Below are 20,086 nucleotides of genomic sequence, written 5' to 3'. Positions count from 1 at the left end.
CCCAGGTTGTTGGGGGCAAGAGGCAGGTTCTGTGAACCGCTTAGAGGGGGCTGTCAAAGCACTCGGAGGCGGCATATAAGTCTAATAATAATAAATTTTTATTTACAGTCAAAGACCATCAATATAATATTAATAATAATTAAAAGGAAAAAGAACAGGAAACAGGACTTTTGACTGAGCAGCCAAGATTGACCCATTGTAACCATACAAGAGATGGACGTATCTCGCTAGGAAGACACACATTTGCCACGAATCCCCGCTGCTGCCACGCAGAATCTGGCCACCTGTGCCGTAATCCTGGCATGCTCATCCCCAAGCAACCCCCGGAGATAGGCAACGTCCGAGCGGCCAGGATATCCCTCAATAAGTGGTAGGATGTGCTTTCTCCTAATGTCGGTGTAGAAGGAGCATCTCAGGAGCATGGGTCCCTCAGTCTCCACCTCTCCTGAGCCACAAGGGCAAAATCTTTCTGTGGCTGGAGTTCCCTTGTACTTGCCGTGCCAAACGGCGGATGGAAGCCCACGGCACCGTACAAGAGCAAATGCCTTTCGATGGCTTGCTGACTCCAGCTGTGCCAGGTATCTTGCAGGAGCCACAACATAGCTAGTGGCATCTGGGGCTATAAGTCTAAAATGCTAATGCTATTGTTTCCATAAAAGTCTTAAATTTCGGCTGCCTCCCACCCCACCCCCGCTGGGTGGGGATAATGGGAGGTGTAGTCAGGCCAAAGGGATTGAAGTACAGATGTGGGCGGCAGGTGGTCCCAGGAGCCGTATCCCCCGGGGCTCCAGTGTCACAATCTTAATTTTGTGGAATATTTATTCACTTAAGTAACCAGGAGAGGCCAAGAGGAGGGGCCGCCCGAGGTGAATCCACAGAGCAGGGACTCCATGAGGACTAGAGCTCATGCAGCAGCCAACTCACTTCCCCCCATTGGTTGCCAACCTTCACCTGTCCAGTTGTTCAATTTTAAATATCTCAAGGAGGCCAAATTCAGGGCTGAAAGAAACTCACATTGTGGATTAGGCAAAGGATTCATTGAAAAATATATATTTTGAAACAACAACAGTATTGGCAGCAACCCATATGGACCACTGGCAACAGTCAATGGTATCTGTGGCACATTTTAAAGTGTTCAGTTGACTGGAGTTTCATGTTTAATGAATAAAAGAGGAGGCTCTGCAATCCCGAGGTTTCTCTCCAGGAGGCGCCCTTTCCCCTGCGCGGGGCTCTCCCGGGGTCCCAAGTCGGAGGATGCCTGGCGAAGATGCCGAGAGAAGAGTTCTCCGGGCGGCGGCTCTTACGCGGGGCGGCCCGGAAAGGGGGCACGCGCCTCTTTCGGCTTTGGGGCCGGAGAAAGCGGGGACCCTCCTATATCTCCCGGCAGCCCACGGCGCGCGCAGAAGGAATTGTGGGGACTGAAGTCCAACTCCCACCCCCGGTCTTCTCCTCCTCCTCCTCCGTCGCCCCGTTGGCTCCTGCCAGAGGGAACAAGAGCCCGGCGGCACCTGCAGACCGAGTCCCAGCAGCGCCCCAAGTCCCCCCCCCCCACGGCCCCGTCTGCGGGCTCCCCTGCGGCTGTCCCGGGGTTGCGGTCTGCAGCGGGCGGGGGCTTCCCGGGTGCGGAGCTGTTGCCGAGCGCTGCTCTGGCCGCTCCGGGTGGGCGAAGGCGCTGCCCGTCCAGGCGCCCTGCACAGAGGCCAAAGCGAAGGGCGGGGAGGAGCCTCCGCGGGGGGATCTGGGCCAAGCGCTCCGCCCTCCCGCCTCGCCCCGCCTCCCAGCCCACTCGGCCCGCCTGCAGCGCCGGGGAAGGAGCGGCTGTTGCTGCCGCCGCCGCCTCGGTCCGGGCGAGGGGGGGTCTCCGCGGTGGGCGCCTCGGGGGTTGCAACGGCGGCTGATGCCCAGGGCAGAAGGGCGCCGCGATGGGCTTCCTGCACCAACTTTATCTCCTGCTATGGAAGAACGTGACGCTCAAGCGACGCAGCCCGGTCAGTAGCGGGGGGGGGGGGGATGTAAGGGGGGGGAGAGAACGTGGGGGAGGGGAGGGGGCGGCGGGGCTTCCCAGAGGCCGAGATTCCCTTGCGCTCTTCTGTAAGCGGCGGCAGCGGGAGGGACACCGGCGGAGGCTCCGGGAAGGCTCCCCCCGAACAGAAGGCCCCCGCCGCCGCCCCCCCCCCCAGGCTGATCTGGGCCGGTCCCTGGGTCTGGCTGCGGGGGAGGGGCTCTGCTGGGAAGACCCGCCGCCTCTGGGTGGGGGGGCGGGAGGGGGCCTTTGCCGGCGGGGGCTGAAAGGCAGGGGAGAAGCCCCCCCTCTCCCCGCGGATGGTCCCATTTGGGGAGGATTCAGAGAGGGAGGCTGGGCGAAGGCTGCCCCCCCCTCCGGTGTCCAGGTCAAGGGCGGGCAGAGGCGGCCGAGGCAAAGGGGGAGAGGGAGGGAGGCAGGGATGGGGCAGCCGGAGCCTCTGCGCTTTCCTCCAGCCAAGGGGTGGGGGATCATGGGCGTTGTAGTCCGTCATATCTAGAGAGCCGGAGGTGAGGGTGACCGGTGGGTGTCCCCCTTCTGTGCCCCTCTTGCTCCATCCAGGCTGGGTGCGTTTCCAGCGCCTAATGGCCCTTACCTGCCCCTTCCCGGTGCCTTCTCAGTCGGCCTCTTGTCCCCAGCCATTTTCCTCCTCCAAAGGACGGAGGCTGAGTCAGCCCGGATTGAAGGGGCTGGGGGCGGCTGGGCAGGCTTCCCTTGAACTCAGGGCCTTTGGAGTGAGAGCCTGGTGGTGCCCGGCCTGGCCAGAGGCAGCTGGCTTCCCCAATTGTGCTGAGCTGAGCCAAGAGCAGTTCTACCCCAGCACCCAACCCCCCTGGCTCCTGACACAATTTCATCTCTGCTCCCTCTTCGAAAATGAACCTGGCGTTAATCCTTCGTTAGCACCGGCCTCACCAGGGGAGGTTTGGTTCTCGCTTTGCCCAAAAGCAGCAGCCTGCGTTGTACTGCCAGCCGCTTGCCCTGCCTGACATCTGCCTTCCAGGAGCTCTGCACACTCCCTGGCCTGTGGAACCCATGGCCAAGGGACCTGCGTTGGCATGAATTCCGATGCAGTAGCTCCTTGTGCCAACGGGACTGCCTTCTAGGAGGGGGTGCCCTCCTTATGAGGCACAGGGGTCCAGGGGCAGCGAAGGGCTGGACTGCTCTTCACTGGTCAGGCAGAGGCATCCTCAGGCTTTAAGGCTCATGAAGGAGGGACATTGGCATTTGACCTGCTGCCCTTTTCCTGGTGGGGAACGGAGGCCGCAGCCTGCAGGGAGGGACATGGCCAAGAGAGTTGCGGGGGGGGGGGCATGGAAGTGCAGGGAAGGTTCCCCAAAGTTATAGGGAGGCCGCAATGCTCTGCAGAATTCGTCATCTGCAGTGGTTTCAGTGGGCAGCCTCATCTGTGGACACAGCCAGAGCTGGAAAATCAGAATCGGGCTCCCTAACCCAGGAAGGGATTCTTCTTCTTCTTCCACCTGTGGAAACCCGCACTCGCTTCGTTTTCCTCCTCCCAGCTCAGCACCTGAGCTCCGGTTGTGCGCAGGTAGTTTGGGGCTACCTGGGGGGCAGGGGTATGTGTGTGGGCAGGTATGCTCCTCCGTCCCGGCAGGGGTCTCCGTTGGCTTTCTGGCTGGAGCTGAGCCTCTTCTCAGCAGGGATGATGAGCCCCCCCCTCTGTCCCCCAAAGAAACAGGGGTGAGGTTTCCGTGTGGGGCCCTTCTTAGGATGGGTCCGGGGGGGAGCAGGAGGTGGGGATTTGGGTGGTTGCCACATCTGTAGGTTCTTTGTTATCTTGGGGCAGTTTGATAGCCTTGCATAATTCCTCCCTGTCCGTTCTTGGAACTGGGATTCCACTGGTGCCGGGGCTCCTTCCCTCTGCAGAAGAGAGCCTCCCCCCCCCCCCCCCGCTCGGTTCCCCTCTCCCTAATTTATGCCCATGGCAATGAAGGAGGCCTGGAGGATCCGCCAAGCCCTCTGCAGCAGCCCCACGGCGGCTCCAGGGGCACCAATTCCGCAGAAGCTTCTGCTGCAGCCTTGGGTCCCTTTGCAGCCTCCCCAGGCGGGACGTGGCCCCTCGCGGGACAGTCCGGTGCCCTTGTGGCCGGCCAGGGCTCCCGTGGGAGACCCTCCCGAACCTCAGGCTGCCGTGTTTCCTGGGGAGACCAAGCCATTCCCCCAAGGCTGACCGACCAGCAGGGATGGGTCCCCCTTCACATCAAGGCCCACCGGAGAGCTCCTCCTTTAGCTCGGGCCAGATAGACCCCGCTGCTTTTTCCCAAAAACTCTTCCGCTGTTGTTCCGCCTTTTCTGTTGCATCAGGCCCTCCTGTGTCCGTTGCACCGCAAAATAGTCACGGGCCCTGTCCACAAACGGATTTCCACTAGAGCAGAGCAGACAAAGCTTGCGTTTGGAGAGAACCTGGTTCGCAAAGCTGGCAGCGGAGGTCTCCTTGTCTTCAGAGTTGAGACCCGCTGCTCTAAAGGGAGGGGGGTTGCCTCTAGGGCAGGGGCCTCCAACCCTGGCAGCTTCAAGACTTGTGGACCAACTCCCAGAATTCCTCAGCCAGCAAAGGAAGCAAAGCTGGCAGAGGAATTCCGAGAGCAGCTTAGTCTTAAAGCTGCCAGATTGGAGACCCCTTGCCTTGGGGAATCGGGGTGAGAGAGTTGAGCAGGATGAGGCTGGTGGAGGGAATTTGCAGTTGTTCTCCTTGTCTGACCAGAGGAGCGTGGAAGTGTCCCACGCAACCTGTCTCCTGAGCATGGCCCATGTTGCTGGGTGGATTGAGTTGCCCCCAGGGTCCTTCAAGGGTCTCCTTGCTTTGGATCCAGGAGAGGGAGGGAAGAAAGGCTGCCCCGTTCCAGGGCTGGGTCTCTGTCCGATGGGACCCTCCTCTGGTGCTCCTCATCGGATCACATGATGCGCATCGACCCAGATGGGCCCTTTTTAGTTTACATGCTGGTTTGTTTACAGAGACCCCTGCAGATCTGGATCTCTGTTACAGGACATCTGGGGGGGGGAGAAAGGCCCTGAGAAAGCAGCTGTGACACAAGCCCACACTCTCCATTGTTCTTCCTGTTTGAAAGGAGCTGAGCTCCCCGCCTGGACAAAGGGGGGTTTGTCCACCAGGACGTCAACGCCACCTCGGCTGCGAGTTTCTGGGAAGCTGGAAGCCTCTTTTGTGTTTGAGGCAGGGGCTTTCTCGGCCTGCCTGCTCTAAAGTGAGGAACAGACAAGGGGGGCAGCTCTGCTCATCTTTTAATCCTCTTGGGCACGAAAGTTTGGGGAGGGAGAAGAGAGGCGACCCTCTTGTGGGTTTTGACCGTCTGCTGAAGAGGGAAGGAGGGGAAAGGCCCATATAAAAATCCCTGAGTGGAAGAGCTGTTGGGTTTTTTGGTGGCGGTGAATAAAGGTGCAGGCGGTTAATTTTAGGCAGGCAGCTGAGTGTCGTGCTGGGCAGCCACCCACTTGTTCCTCCAGGCACATACCTTGAGCTGTGCAGGTGAATGTCCTCCCCTCCCCCTGTTATTCCACGCACTTTTTATCTGCTTCTCTTGAAGGTAGAAGGGAGGGGAAGAAGAAGAAGAAGGCTGCCACTTAATCCCACTTAAAGTGCCCTTTTGACTAGAGGAGAGGGGGGGAGGAAGGACGTTTGTTGTTGCTTGATGCAAAATTCATATATTTAGAGACGGCAACAGATTTGTTTCAGGTTGTGTTTTAAAGGTTGGAAGGATGTTGTACTGACATAATAATAATAATAATAATAATAATAATAATAATAATAATAATAATACCAGGTGACGGATGAATTGATGAAAAACAACAAGAAAAACTTAGATAATCTTAAAATTTAACTACAACGACTCTGGTATAAACCAGTACAGGTGGTCCCAGTGGTAATCGGCATACTGGGTGCTGTGCCAAAAGACCTTAGCTGGCATTTGAAAACAATAAACATTGACAAAATAAAAATAAATAAATTAATTTAAAAAAAAAGGTTGGAAGGAAAACACCTGGAGAAAGTTTGCAATTAACTCTGTGGCTGAACATTCTGTAGTGATGAAACCTTTTGAGAGAAAGACGCTCCAGGGCTGGTGAGGAAGTGGCCAGACCGGCTCCAGGTCCAGTGTGGGGTCTCTAGGCAGAGGACACCTGGCGGCCAGGCCCGGAGCTTCCCCACAACGGAAGGCAAGGAGGCCGCTCTCCCCTGGCACAGTGGCCTTTGGCACAGTGAGAGGCTCGGACGGGGCAACTCCCCTCCGAGGTGGACTTTGAACTGGTCCTTTTGTTGTGGTGCTCCAGGCCGATCGCTTCCTCCTGGGCAGAACATCTCCTTCCCTCCAAAGGCAGCCACACCTGCCACGCCCAGGGAGAGCAGCTGGCGCTTGGTGGCTGGCAGGGTTCCCAGGGGGCCAGTCTGTTTAGCGAGTGAGTGCCAGCCTGCCCCTCTTTTGCCTCCGCCTGTCCGCAGCTGCAGCAAAACCAGGGAGCTGCCCGGGGTTGCTTGCCTGTGGGATCAGGATATGGTCATAGTTTACCTGGGACTCTTCAGTTTATCAGTGCGGGGGGGGAGGGAGAGAGAGGGAGGTGGGCAGGGCCACACCAGTGGCATTTCACCCCCAGCAAGAAAGAGCGTTAAAAGCCAGTGTGACAATTCTTTGTGCCGGAGGTATGAGAACACTCTGTGTGGGTCCCAAGGAGAAATCCAATGCCTCCGGTCTGATCCTCCCCTTCTCAGGTAGAAAGATGTTTCTCCACCTTGGCGACTTTAGGATAGGTGGACTTCAACTCCCAGAATTCCCCAGGCAGCAAGCTGGCAGGGGAATTCTGGGAGAGAAAGTCCCTGCATCCTGATGTTCTCATGATTGAGAAATCTTGCTCTAGCACAGTGGTTCTCCACCTGGTGGTCAGGACCCCTTTGGGAGTCGAAGGGCCGTTTCACAGGGGGCCCCAAGACCCTGAGGAGAGAGAAATTTCCCCTGGCACCTTGGAACGTATTTTTACACTCCGACCAATCAGGTGTTGACAGTGGGGGTGTCCCTCTGACCTTCCTGCCAATCAGCTTCAAGCTGTTGGGAGACTTATGGTTGGGGGTCACCACAATTTCAAGGACTGTATTAAGGTGTCACTGCATTAGAAAGGTTGAGAACCACTGCTGTGGAGTTTAGTCGATTCTCAGAAGGGAAGCTGGGGGCTTGGGCAATCCGCTCCGAGTGAGGAAATGCCCCTGGCTTCTTTCTCCACTGCTTCCTCCAAGCCCTGCGTCATTGCATCACAAGCTGTGTTGTGGGTCTTATCTTCGGCTGCTAAGCAGCCTCTCTCTCACACACACACCCCGTCCTTTCAGGGGAAAGGTGAGCCTGGTCAGCATTCCTGGGAGTGCCTTGGGGGCAGCTGCAGCCAGCCAGAGTGGAGAAGGGCACACTGGACCTTTCTCCAATTCCGTCTTTGCAAAAGGAGAAAGGAAAGGCGGCTGCCGGACGGCCTCCCCTTTAGCCAGCCAGCAGCATCTGTAGCCGCGAGGGTGAACTGATGGCAGCTGTGCTACAAGTGGCACGCAGAGCCATATCTCGGGCAGGACACGCGAGGTGTTGCCCTAGGTCAGCTCCAGCATGCTGGCTAGCTGATTTTTAGCCTTCCGGAGGGGGGGGAGGGGGGAGGCCGTTTTCGCCCTACGCAGGATTCAGAAAAGCTCCGGGAGCCTGTGGGTGGCAAAAAACAGACCCAACGGGCCCACTGGAGGTTGAACAATAGAATTCCCATCGGGCCACTGTCCAGGAAAGCCTCTGGAAAGCCCCACTGGCCCTCCCTGACCTACAGGGTCCTCAGGAGGAGAAAAAGACTTCCCACTGTTATCCAGCTGTGCAGTAATAGTGTCCCCCCCATAGCCATCCCTCCCCCACACTCAGGGCGGCTGTTTTCGACAGCAGACCCTCCTGCTGCCCCCCTGCCAAGGCCAGAGGAGAGCTTGATCTCTGAGAGCCCTTCCCACTTGGGGGGGGTCTTGAGGGGGGGCTGGACCAAAGCTGTGGGTGGTCTGTGCCTGCAGCAGCCCCTTTGTGGGGGTCTGAGCCCATTTTCAGCCGAGGGGTGATTCACTCCGGCGTGGTGTCGGGGGGGGGGGGGGAGAACGGTGTGCCTGCCTGCAATGCAAAACCGGATTTGGTTGCCATGGAAACGCAGCAAAGAGGATCTTCTTCATAAGGCTATTTTTTTAAAAAATAAATAAACTGGAGAGGGATCCAAAAGGGGGGGGGGAGAGAAAGCTGGATCAAAGGCCTGATATGATCCACCTGCCCCCTCCCCTCCTGCCCAGGTAGCCGGGCTCTGCGAAGACGAGGGAGGGCTCGGCTCGTGTGTTTTCCCTTTTCGCTGGTTGCGTGTTGTTCACAGGAAAATTCTCTGTTGGTGTGTGTGTGTGTGTGTGTTTCACTGTAGAGCAGGCAACAGTTACTGCTGCAATTCTGCTGGAGAAGGAAATAATAACAACCACGTGTGTGGAAGGGCGGCTCCAAAGCACCTGCGTCCTGCAGGGGTTGAGCCCGGGGGTCTTTCCATCAGCCTCGAGGGCCCTGTGGGCTGCGGGCAGGGCCGCCCCCTTTCCCCGCCCCTTTCCAAGTTGGCCAGCCTGGGCAAAGGGGACTTCCCGCTCTTCGGCCTGCCTCAGGACCCCCTCACTGGCCGTTGGGGCACAGTGGGTGCCAGTGACCCTGAGCCCCTCCTGACCTTCCCGAGGCAAACACCGGGCGCTGCCGCTTCCTTCCGAAACGCTCCTGGCGGAAGGCGAGGCAGCCAAGCTGAGGGCAAACTGCTTGGCGCTGTCTGGTAGAAACCGGCCTGGTATTTCTGGTGACAAAGTGACAATTGTGAGACAGCTCCCCATGAGTAAACAGAGGAGGAGGGGGCCAGTGGGGGGAGAGGGAGGAGGAAATGGGTCCGGGAGAAATTCCCCTTCAAGCAGAAGAATTCGGTCGGCTCCTGACCGGAACGTTTCCCTGCGTGTCCCCATCTTCCTTTCCAAGAGAGAATGTCCACTTTTTGCAGTCCGTGGCACTTCCTTACTGGGGGAACCCAGCAGGTGGGGGGCTTGGTTGTCCAGGCGGGGCCTGCGAGACCCAAGGCACCCTGCAGGGGAGGCCACGGCTGTGGGGCTGAAGCCTCCGTGGCTCCCCATTCTAGGAAGGCCTCTTGAAGTCCGGGGAAGACTCAGCAGGTCAATCAGGAGGGGCACTTTTATGGGTGGCCCCTTCGGGTTAGAGGCTTCTTTTGGGGAAGGCAGGAGGTAAGAGTAACAGAGTTGGAAAGGGGCCTGGGAGGTCATTGAGACCTACACGAGGGATTCGAACCGCTGACCCTTCTGATCTACAAGCTCAGCGTCTTAGCCACCTACCCAGTGTTGTGAGTGCCCCTTGTCCACCTCAGGTCATGTCAGATTCTGAGGAGGATGAGCCAGGCCCCTCCGAGGGAGACTGGCCTGAGCAACCACTAGAGGGCGCACTGCTCCCTCCCTCCCCACGTCCACAACACTTTGGATGCTCAGTTGCCCCACATTCTGGGTTTGATCCGAGCAGAACAAACACGGGTTGTGGCCACCAGAATTGCTGGAGCGCCTGTGTTTCGAATCTGGGTCAGTGAGTCAGGAGGTCTGGTTGGCATTGCCAGGTTGCCTCCTCATCCATTCCTTCCACACCCCACTGGCAAAGAGGGGGGAGGCTCGTGGGGGGGTCCTTAGCCACCCTCAGGTTGGGGGGGGTGTTCCGCCCCCTGTTTGCCTTCCGGCCGAGGCTCTTGGGGACGGTGGGCTCTGCCTGGAGGTCTCCCCCGCCCTTCGACTCACCCAAGCTCTCCCCCCCTCTCCTGCAGTGGGTGCTCTCCTTCGAGATCTTCATCCCGCTGGTGCTCTTCTTCATCCTCCTGGGGCTGAGGCAGAAAAAGCCCACCATCGCGGTGAAGGAAGGTAAGTGCTGGACCCCCGGAGGAATCGGGGGGGGGGGAGTAGTGAGACCACAGGGGAAGTCTGTCCCGGGAAGACGGAGCGGATTAGCAAAGGGGCCAAAAGTGTCCTCAGCTCAGACCGGCTGTCTGGAAGGCTAGCCCACCTGGTGCAGGAACTCCTCCGGAGATGCAACGGGCAGCCTCTTCTCCCCAAGCCCCCCGGCAACGGTTCTGGCTTTGGGGGGCCCAAGGGCCGCAGGGGCCTCGTGGGCAGCTGCTCTGCTGGTGAGGGTCAGGGCTGGTCGGGCTGGAATCCTTCATGAAGCCCCATTGGAATCGGGAGCAGCCCATCTTTGGGCCCCCCCCCTCCAAAAGCCCAGCCTGCCCCAGTTCTGCCGTTGGAGGCATCGCCACACGATCTGCCCTGCTTTGCTTTGAGGTTTGTTTTCCTTTTGTTCCTGAAACGTTATTTTTTCTTTTTCTCTTCCCCATTCTTACGTTTCTTTTCTTTTCCCCACCCTGATTTCTCAATATCTTCTTTTGCGCCTGTGTTTCCTCTAGTCTGTAAGTTGGTTTCCTTTGGGCTCAGCCCAAGTAGTTGACTAACACCGTTTTAATGCTCCCCCCTCCCTCCCTCCCTCCCATTCGCAGCCCTCCCGGCCATGGTGGCAGGGGACCTTGAGGGGGGGACGACACGGGCGAAGGGCTGTAAAGTCCAGAACTCATTCGGGAGCGAAGGGCCATTCCCAGAGGCCTCCGCTCCCTGTGCAGCTTTGGGAATTGCAGAAGCCTCACCAATTCCCCCCTAAGGAGGGTTCTGTGCCACCATTGGGATCCCCCCTCCCCCTAGATTCATATCTAGCTTACTCCTTATCCCCCCCACCATCCTGCTTTAATTTCCTCCTGCCCCTCCTCCTGGTCTTTTTAACTTGCCCTCTAGGATGTGACTAACCGGTTGGCCAAAGCCATCTGCCCTTGGCCTGGGGGTGAAAGGTCACTGGTTCCCTGGCTTCTGAGGTCCTGGACAGGCCACCACCTTAGGTGCTTGCAGAATCTCCAAATTCCACAAAGCATCGGACAAAATTAGACTTCAAGGCGTGTTTGTTTAGAAATGAACCATTCTTTGGAGTGGAATCTGTGGAGATTATTGAATTCAGAGTGGACATTTGTAGTCCAGCTTTTTGCAGAAGGGCAGCTCCTCTCGTAGCTTTGTGTTTATTTTTTAAATTTGGGTTAATGCAAATCCATCGTAGCGGATTGGTGCTAAAGTTTTGTTTTGGCTCCAAATTCCCCTTGGTAGAGGGATGCAAGCGGCTTGGCCCTGTGGGAAAGAGCTGGCTTCTCCATGCTCCTGTGGTGCTGGACTACAGTACCCATAACCCCTTGATACATGTCATGGGGCACAGGATCCAGAGCCCCTTTGAGCTTAGAGAAGGAGGGGTTTGACCTTTAACCCCCTGACCTGTCCAATCGGGAGAGACTCACACCCCCCCACCACCCCAACTGATCTGACTTTCACGCTGCCCGCTGGACCGGTGGCGCGTCTTCCTTCTCACCCTGTCAGGTTTCCACCCACCCCTCTTTTCTCACGCTCTTCCTTCTCTAGCCTACTACACGGCGTCGCCCCTCACTTCGGCCGGCATCTTGCCCGTCATGCAGTCCCTGTGTCCCGACGGTCAGCGCGACGAGTTCGGGTTCTTGCAGTATTCCAATTCCAGGTGGGTCCCAGAGGGGGTCCCAAGGGCTTTGGGTGTCTGGGACTCTGGCATTGAAAAACACGGGTTGCTACCGGAGAGGGAAAGGCGCCTCGGCCAGCCCCCCCGGCTGCAAGGGGGGGGGGCTTTGGCTGCAGCCATTTATAGCTAGGTGGGGCCCTTGGTGGCACAAAGAGCTGCCCATTGGGCTGACGGCTTCGTATTGGACAGGAAGAAAAGGGGGGGGTGTCGTTTGTTCCTTTGGGTGCTTTCCTGTGCTTGTAGTCCTTCTGGATATTATTATTATTAATAATTATTTGTTTGTTTGTTTATTTATTTGATTTGTATGCCGTCCCTCTCCGTAGACTCGGGATGGCTAACAACAGATAATAATAGTAATAGTAATAATAATGCCACCCTGGAGAACCAAGGTGGGCAGGGCAGGGCAGACTTAACAGGCTCTTTTCTCCACCAACCCTGGCAAGTGCAAAGGGCTGAAGAGAGCCAGAGGTGTGTGCCCCCCCCTTCACATCTGCTTCTCCCCCCCCCCCGATCTTTCCTGCAGGGTGACCCAGTTGCTGGAGCGGCTGATGGAGGTGGTGGAGAAGAGCCACCTCTTTGACCCAGACCATGCGGGGCCGGAAGAGGAGTTGGAGTCTCTCCGGCGCCACCTGGAGTCCCTTGGCAGCAGCACCGGGCCCAGCCCCGTGGAGCCCCCCTTCGGCACTCATGCTGGTGGGTGGGGGTCCTCCTGCCCTGTGGGGAAGGGCAGGGCCAGGGCGCAGCTGCTCTCATCGCCCCATCTCCCCCTCCCCACTTATCCTCCCTTGCAGCCCCCGGCTTCTCCCTGGACTCGGTGGCCAAGGACAGGGCGGAGCTCCACCGCTTCCTCATGCAGAACCTCTCGTTGTCCAATGAGACGGTGGGGCTGCTCACGGGCTCCAGCATCAACCTGAGAGAGGTTGGCGGGGGGGGCAGGGGGCAGACCTGGAGGGACAGTCGGGTTTCAGGGTGGGGGGGAGGGGGGGAGGGGGGGAGGGGGGAGTTGCCAGGGTCAAAGGTTGACCGTTTTCTCTGTAGGTCTACCGGCTTGTCTTTGGCGTGTCTCCTGCCTCTGCCGAGGGCTTTGGCCCAGCGGACAAGCGGCGTCACACGGAGGTGAGACACTCGGGGGTCTGGTTTCAATGTTTAAGCTTAGGGTGGATGGGATCGTCTCTTTCTCCCAGTTTTGTGCGCAGACTGTTCTGGCTGCTGTTGTGATGTGAGGGGTTCAGGAGCTATTTCCTTTTTAAAATTTCTCTCTCTCTGACGAGACCCCGAAGGAAGAGCTCCAGGGAATAGTTGGAGACATAATTTGCTCCAGGGTTTTTTTAATTTTTAGCCAAACGTTGTCTGCGTTTGGGCAGGTCCACCCTAAATGACAGTAGGTCCCTGCCTCTACAGACACTCTGGAGTCTGATGTTGCTGGACATAGCAGGAAGGGGGAGGGGGGAAGATGGACAACAGGGGGAGGAGGTTCTGGCTTTCTCACGCACCACACAGGAGTGCGTGCCTTGAACACCACCCAGGTGCGCATGCACAGTCTAAAAAAACTAGATGGCACCGGAATCCTGCAGCCGGTTCTATAGAACCGATCTGAACCAGCAGGAACTGGCCTCTGATGGACCAGGGCCTGGCTGGGGGCGATGGAGGGACTCGGGCTGGTTCAGGAAGTGGATGAGGGTGTGGCTGTGAGTGGACTGTCCCTATTTGGTCCAGAAGCCCAGCCTGTCTCTTCAAAGGCTTCCTAGGAGGTAGCGGGTTGTGGGAACCGAAGTGGCGGGGGGCACGGTTGTGTGTAAAAGAGCAGCTGGAGCAGTTGAGGAAGGGGTCCCTGGCTTCCCCCCAGAAGAGCTTCCTGAGCAACCTGAAGATGATGGAAGGCGGGCTGGTCCGGCAAGCGCTGCGCCGCCCCCCCAAAGGCGCCCAGCGGAAGGCCCTCCTTCGGCTCTTCTCCCACGCTTTGGGCCTGGCCAGCCCCATGGCAGAGCCCCCCAGCTCCTTTGTGAGGGATGTGGAGGTGAGGGGGCCGGGAGGAAGCCAGTTCTGAGGGGCTGGGGGGGTGGGGAGGTCTGCTTGCCTGGCGGTCCTGAGGGGGCCACTGGCCATTCCTTCCCCCCACCCCAGAACGTCCTTTTCACGCCACCTGTGCTGGAGAGCCTGACGTGTCGCCAGGGCCAGCTGAGGCGCATCCTGGCCGTCCCAGACAGCCAGCAGCCTCTCTTGCAGGCCTATCGTGCTGCGGTCTGCAACCGGAGCGCCAGCCTGCAGGCCGACTACTTCAGGCAGCTGGCTGTGGAGATGAAGGACCAGCTGGACGCTGGCAAGGTGGCTGAGCAGGTGAGGTGGGCAGGGCACCCCAGCCGTCCGCCGGGCATCCTCCTCCGGCCCCGAGAGCTTACCTTGGTGTTCCGGTGCAGAGCCCGGATGTGCTCAGGCTGCCTGGTGCAGTCATTCCCTGAGCAGCGGAGTCTCGCGGGCTGCAACCAGACTTTGATCCTGCAGCTAAAGCTGGACGAGGTGAACCACACGGTGGCCCAGAGCCACCTCCATGTGCTGCTGGAGGACCTGATGGAAATGGAGAAGGTGCTGAAGGACCTGGACATCCTCTCCGCCCTGGCCAAGCTCCTCCCCAAGGGGGCCTGTGCCGCAAAAGCGCCCCCTGCCACCCCCAACACCAACATCACCACCACCGGCTCAGCTACAAACTTCAGCAACTCTGGCGCCAACTCCAGCTCTGAGGAGACCAGGGCCGAGAGCGAGACGCCGGCCGAGGATCCGCAAGGGCAGTGCTCGGCCTTCGTGCAGCTCTGGGCCGGCCTGCAGCCCATCCTCTGTGGGAACAACCGGTGAGAGTCCCAGGGAAGCTCCGCTCGGGCTTTGCTGTGGGGCCAATGACAGGCAGGTGGGTGCCGTTGACCCTTGGAGCCTCTCCCCTTAGGACGATTGAACCTGAGGCGCTCCGGCAGGGGAACATGAGCTCTTTGGGCTTCACCAGCAAGGAGCAGCGCAACCTGGGCCTCCTGGTGCACCTCATGACCAGCAACCCCAAGATCCTGTATTCGCCCGTGGGCACCGAGGTGGATAAAGTCATCTTGAAGGTGGGCTTAGCCTCCCGCCCTCTCCTCAAACGAAACACAAGGGCACTCTGCATGGTTGACCTTCTGCGAGGCTGCCCCAAGAAGAAGTGACACCCAGAGAATCCTAGTTAGTGGAGCCTCCCTGGTGCTCCAATGCCAGCCACTGCCCGCCTTTCCTTGGCCTGCAAGGAGATTTGTGTTTATTCCGGGGGACGGTTCTCAGCCCCCAAAGGAAAGTGTCCCCAGATCCCCCTTGACTACCCCACCTGCAGAGGCTGAGCCTCCCGTTCCCCCTGCACCACAGGCCAACGAGACCTTCGCCTTCGTTGGGAATGTGACGCGCTACGCCCAGGTCTGGCTGAACATCTCTGCTGAGATCCGCGGCTTCCTGGAGGAGGGCAAGTTACAGCAGCGGATTGCCTGGCTCCAGCAGGTATTGGGGGGATTGGCTTGAGACCCCCACCCACCCACCTGGGGAAATAGGGAAGAGGCCCAGCAATTCAGCCCAGCCCAGCTGGAGTCAAGAGAGGAAGGGGCTGCCTGCTCTCACTCTCTGCTCCCTTTGGGCCCCCCAGATGGCGGCCGATCTTCACAGGCACCCCGAGATCCTGAACGTCTCCGACAGCACCCTCTTCCATAACTTCATGGAGAGCAACCTGTCCCTGGCCAACACCAGCACCCTTCTCCAGCAGCTGGACACGATCGACAATGCTGCCTGCGGCTGGATCCAGTTCATGTCCAAGGTGGGTCTGGCTGGGCCTCCTCTCAGCTCAAAAGGGTCAAGCTGGGCTCTGCCTGGGAGCAGAGAAAATGAGGAGATCTCGGGGTTGGGGAGTCCAGAAAGGAGCCCCAGAAGAAGGCCTGGCAAGACTTTTAAAAAAAACCACGTGAAAGATTTAAAATATATATTTTGGCATGGTTCGATAAAAAGGCTTTGAGATTCAAGTGGCTTAAAAATAACAACCTTCCAGAATAGACGTTTGCTCCAGAAGCTGAGCCCGGGGGGAGGGGGGGCTGGTTCTTAATGTGCCTCCGTCTTTGAGTTGGCATTGGTTTCCAAGGGGTGGGGGTTTCCTGCCTCCTCTGCTTGGGGTTCCCAGGCTTTAGGGGGAGCTATGTTCTTAGGACTGGGGCTCTCCACTGGGTGAGGGAAAACTTGATTCTTGGGGTGTCAAAGCGCCTCCCTTGCACCCCCTTCCCCCCAGGTCAGCGTGGACATCTTCAAGGGCTTCCCAGACGAGGAGAGCATCGTGAACTACACCCTGAACCAAGCCTACCAGGACAACGTCACGGTCTTTGCCAGTATGGGCCCACCTTCCCCCCATTGCCCGAGTAGCAGAGCCTCTGGTTGGAGCACTGGGGCTTCTGGCCACGGCTGGCCCTCAGTATAGCCCAGGGGGAAGGGTCCCTCGAGGAGGCCTTCTAATGATTTGGACTATGACTCCCATTATCCCCAGGATGTCTTCTCCTGGTGCAAGGGAAACGGTGATGCCAATGGCTTCAGCACTGCGGACAGCTCCCAATGGATTTATTCCATAATTTGCATAATTCTCAGCCTTGTCAAGTATAAGATGTGTAGGCGTCAACTCCCAGAATTCTGACTGGGAATTCTGGGAATTGAAGTGCACATATCTTAAAGGGGAGAAGGCTGGGAAACACTGATTTTGCACGGTGTATCTCAGGAGCTTTCTCTGTGTGTAAGGCTAATGGGTACCGTAGAGAGAGAGAGAAATATAGATTTATGGGTACATTTACTTTATTTTAGAGTAGATGATCTGTTGGTCGAATGCAACCTCCCAGGTCGACAACACCTGAACTCCTTTGGGGCGAAGCCGGAACTGTACTGGCACTTTTTTCGCCTCCCTTATGGGCTGTTTCCTTCCTCCTTTTCTCCCAAAGGCGTGATCTTCCAAACCAACAAGGATGGCAGCCTCCCTCCACACGTCATGTACAAGATCCGCCAAAATTCCAGCTTCACGGAAAAGACCAATGAGATCCGCCGGGCGTACTGGAGACCCGGGCCAAACAACGGGGGCCATTTCTACTTCCTTTATGGCTTTGTCTGGATCCAAGGTGAGCCCAGCTGTGTTCTGACCCAGGCTTCCTGATAAATCATAAAACACAAACGCAGTCCCCAAAAACCTCTTTTTATTCCAACAGCTGTGAATTATGATCATTCCCAACTGCAATTAGTCCCAAACAGTGTTAATTAGTCCGACAGAATTAGGCTGCCAGAGTCTTTCGGAAGGAGGCTGATAAGCACCAACCTTTATCTCTCTTGGCATGCTGCCAAAGGCCTAATTGGCAAGGAGCTTTGTGTGGCCAGACGAAAACATGGCCAGAATTGAACTAAGTTGCTTCCTGCGATGAGCCCTTCCGTGTACTCCACTTTTGGGAGGGGCCAATCATCTCCTAGCCTTACTCCCTAGTAGCCCTTTTCCTCTGTAGCTGTTCTTGCCTTCTGGCAGCTCTGCGCATATGTGCATTGGAGACAGGCCCCCTGTTTCCTCTGTCACCCTCTGGAGACTCCGGAGTCAGCACAGAACTCCCCGATGGCCCTGGTTCCCTCTCTGCCTCGTACACAGAGCCTTCTCCAGGCCTGACCCAGGTTCCTCCCCAGCCTCCTCGCTGTCCGACTCTGCTACCAGCTCCACAGGCCACTGGTAGACCACAACAAGCTGGCATTTTCAGAGCCTGAATAGATGCTCCCTTTCCCTGTCCCAATGTCTGCCGAGTTGTGCCCTTTGACTGTAGATTAATTAAATGCCTCCTGAGCCTTCCTTTTACTATCCATGTGCTGAAAGGTCGAATCGCCTCTGGAGGTCAGTTTGATTGCCCCAGGGCTGACCTCCACAGCCTCAGGAATCAATGCCCTGAGAATCATCGGCATCAACGTAAGTGCTTCTCTCTTTCCAAAGACATGATGGAGCGCGCCGTTATCAACACCTTTGTTGGCCGCGATGTGGTGGAGCCTGGCAATTACGTGCAGATGTTTCCCTACCCGTGTTACACCCGTGATGAGTGAGTCCTCTTCTCTGTCTTGGGAGGTGGTGCTCCTTGGGGGTCAAGGAGAAGGGCGGTGCTCTGGAGCTGCTGCCTGCCTGGCTCGGGACCCCCGACTCAGCCCTCCTCTCCTCCTGGGCTGTGGACGAGGCTCCCCTTTTCCCCACCGTGCAGCTTCCTGTTCGTGATTGAGCACATGATGCCGCTGTGCATGGTCATCTCCTGGGTCTACTCAGTGGCCATGATGATCCAGCACATCGTTGCTGAGAAGGAGCATCATCTGAAGGAGGTGGGACGGGAGGGGCCGCTTCTCAAGGCTGGGGAGGCTATTCAGGGGCAGGAAAGGAGGGAGAAGGCGAGCGGGGGAACTGCCCAAGGGAGGCTTGGCTGACCAGCGGGGGCTGAGCTGGGCAGTGCAGCTGGGACCGTGAGAGGAAACGGGGAGACTATTTCGGAACTGAGTGGCAACTGGGGGGGAACGTCACACCCTCAGCCAGAATGGATGGCTCCAAACAGGGCCCTGCAGGGTGCAGGTGGGCGATCAATGAAGCAGGTCTGTGAGGGGCAAACCCACTTGCTGGGATTGGGGCTGGGCCCTCCTGCTGCCCCGTCTCCACCTTTTCAGCCGTGGCTCTTCCCAAGAGGGGCCTCCTCCCTCCTGCCTTGCCTCTGTGCCAGCAGGGCCTTCCCTTCCCGCGTCCCTCGGCCGCCCGGCTTAATGAGATCACAATGAAGTGCCAGGGCAGAGAGCCAGCGTGCCTGCCTGCTGCCTCCTTCGGGTGGGCGGCTGCGTCCCTGCCCAGGGAGAGGAGAGTTGGCAGAGTTGCCAGCTGCAGGGAGAGATTCCGTCCAGGCAGAGGCCCTCGCGGGAAGCTCTCCTGCCCGCAACAACGTGGCCTCGGATTCCCGTCCATCCCAGCGCTGGAGACTGCGAATTCCAGGACCGGAGCCATTCGTGAGTGTTTGGCCTGAAAGCCGCAGAGAGGCCGATGCTTTGGCTTTGCCTGGCAGGTGATGAAGATGATGGGGCTGAATAATGCCGTGCACTGGGTGGCCTGGTTCATCACAGGCTTCGTCCAGCTGTCCATCTCAGTCACAGCCTTGACCGCCATTCTCAAGTACGGGAAGGTCCTCATGCACAGCGACGTGCTAATCATCTGGCTCTTCCTGGCCGTCTATGCCGTGGCCACCATCATGTTCTGGTGAGCGCCGGAGATGGGGAGGTGGCCAGGTTGAACATTGGCCCTCGCAGTTGGGCCTCCTCTGGTGCTTTCGTCCCTTGCAGCCTCCCTAGTCCTAAGGGTCTTCCTCAACGTTCTCCCCGGCTGAGGATGGTGGGAAGCCTGCTTAGCTGAGCCAATTTCCCCCCATCCACAAAACCGCCCCTCCCTGCCACTGAGCTCTCCCCCTCTTTCCCTGCAGCTTCCTGGTGTCAGTGCTGTACTCAAGGGCCAAGCTGGCCTCGGCCTGTGGTGGGATTATCTACTTCCTCAGCTACGTCCCCTACATGTATGTGGCCATCCGGGAGGAGGTGGCGCACGACAAGATCACCGCCTTCGAGAAGTGCATTGCTGTGAGTCCCCCCAGAAAGACGCAGTTGGGGTTCCTGGCACTTGTGGGGCAACGGCGCCTCTTCCATCTGTGGGGGCTGGGCTGCTCTCGGTTGGGCATCTGCCTGGCACAAGAAGGGCATGTCACCAAGGCGCGCAAGCTTTTCTTTCAGCTCTTCTTAAGAGAGTTTTTCACCCTCGCCTGTCTCCCTTTCTCCCCAGTCCCTGATGTCCACGACGGCCTTTGGGCTGGGCTCCAAGTACTTTGCCCTCTATGAAATGTCTGGCGTGGGCATCCAGTGGCACACCTTCAGCCAGTCCCCCGTGGAAGGGGATGACTTCAACCTCCTGCTCTCCATGATGATGCTGATTGTTGACGCCGTGGTCTACGGGGTGCTGACCTGGTACATCGAAGCCGTGCACCCAGGTATTGGGCTTGGGGCAGCTCGGGGGTCTCGCTCACAGCAGGCGCCATCCTGGACTGAGATCCTGCCATGCCAACCGCTGCCTCTTCTCCAGGGATGTACGGGCTCCCTCGGCCCTGGTACTTTCCACTGCAGAAATCCTACTGGCTTGGAAATGGGCGCACTGAGGCCTGGGACTGGTCATGGCCCTGGTCAAAGAGGACCCACCTGAGCGTCACAGAGGAAGACCAGGCGTGCGCCATGGAGAACAGGAGGATGGGTAAGGGGCTGGTGGGAGCAGAGTGGAAAGCGCTCCCTGTTTGCATGACCTTTGAAGGACCCACCCTGGCACACCTGG

At 58.0% G+C, this 20,086-nt stretch overlaps 1 protein-coding gene across 1 annotated transcript; it reads left to right on the top strand.

Moving 5' to 3' along the window:
- Positions 1–1,779: 1,779 nt before the first annotated feature.
- On the top strand, positions 1,780–20,076 carry LOC139156139 (ATP-binding cassette sub-family A member 2-like; the record flags this gene model as incomplete). The annotated part of the gene is made up of 20 exons (XM_070731442.1): positions 1,780–1,988; positions 9,887–9,980; positions 11,565–11,676; positions 12,218–12,387; positions 12,486–12,613; positions 12,733–12,810; positions 13,541–13,711; positions 13,819–14,031; positions 14,197–14,540; positions 14,633–14,792; positions 15,076–15,204; positions 15,347–15,514; positions 15,977–16,073; positions 16,671–16,844; positions 17,690–17,792; positions 17,949–18,063; positions 18,786–18,976; positions 19,197–19,347; positions 19,547–19,751; positions 19,844–20,076. Coding segments are annotated over exons 1-20 (3,102 nt in total), but the record flags the coding sequence as incomplete, so codon positions are not given.
- Between the last annotated feature and the right edge of the window lie 10 nt (positions 20,077–20,086).

Source organism: Erythrolamprus reginae, unplaced genomic scaffold, assembly GCF_031021105.1.
Source record: "Erythrolamprus reginae isolate rEryReg1 unplaced genomic scaffold, rEryReg1.hap1 scaffold_327, whole genome shotgun sequence".
Taxonomy (NCBI): domain Eukaryota; kingdom Metazoa; phylum Chordata; class Lepidosauria; order Squamata; family Dipsadidae; genus Erythrolamprus; species Erythrolamprus reginae.
This window is presented reverse-complemented; position numbering and strand designations above follow the sequence as displayed.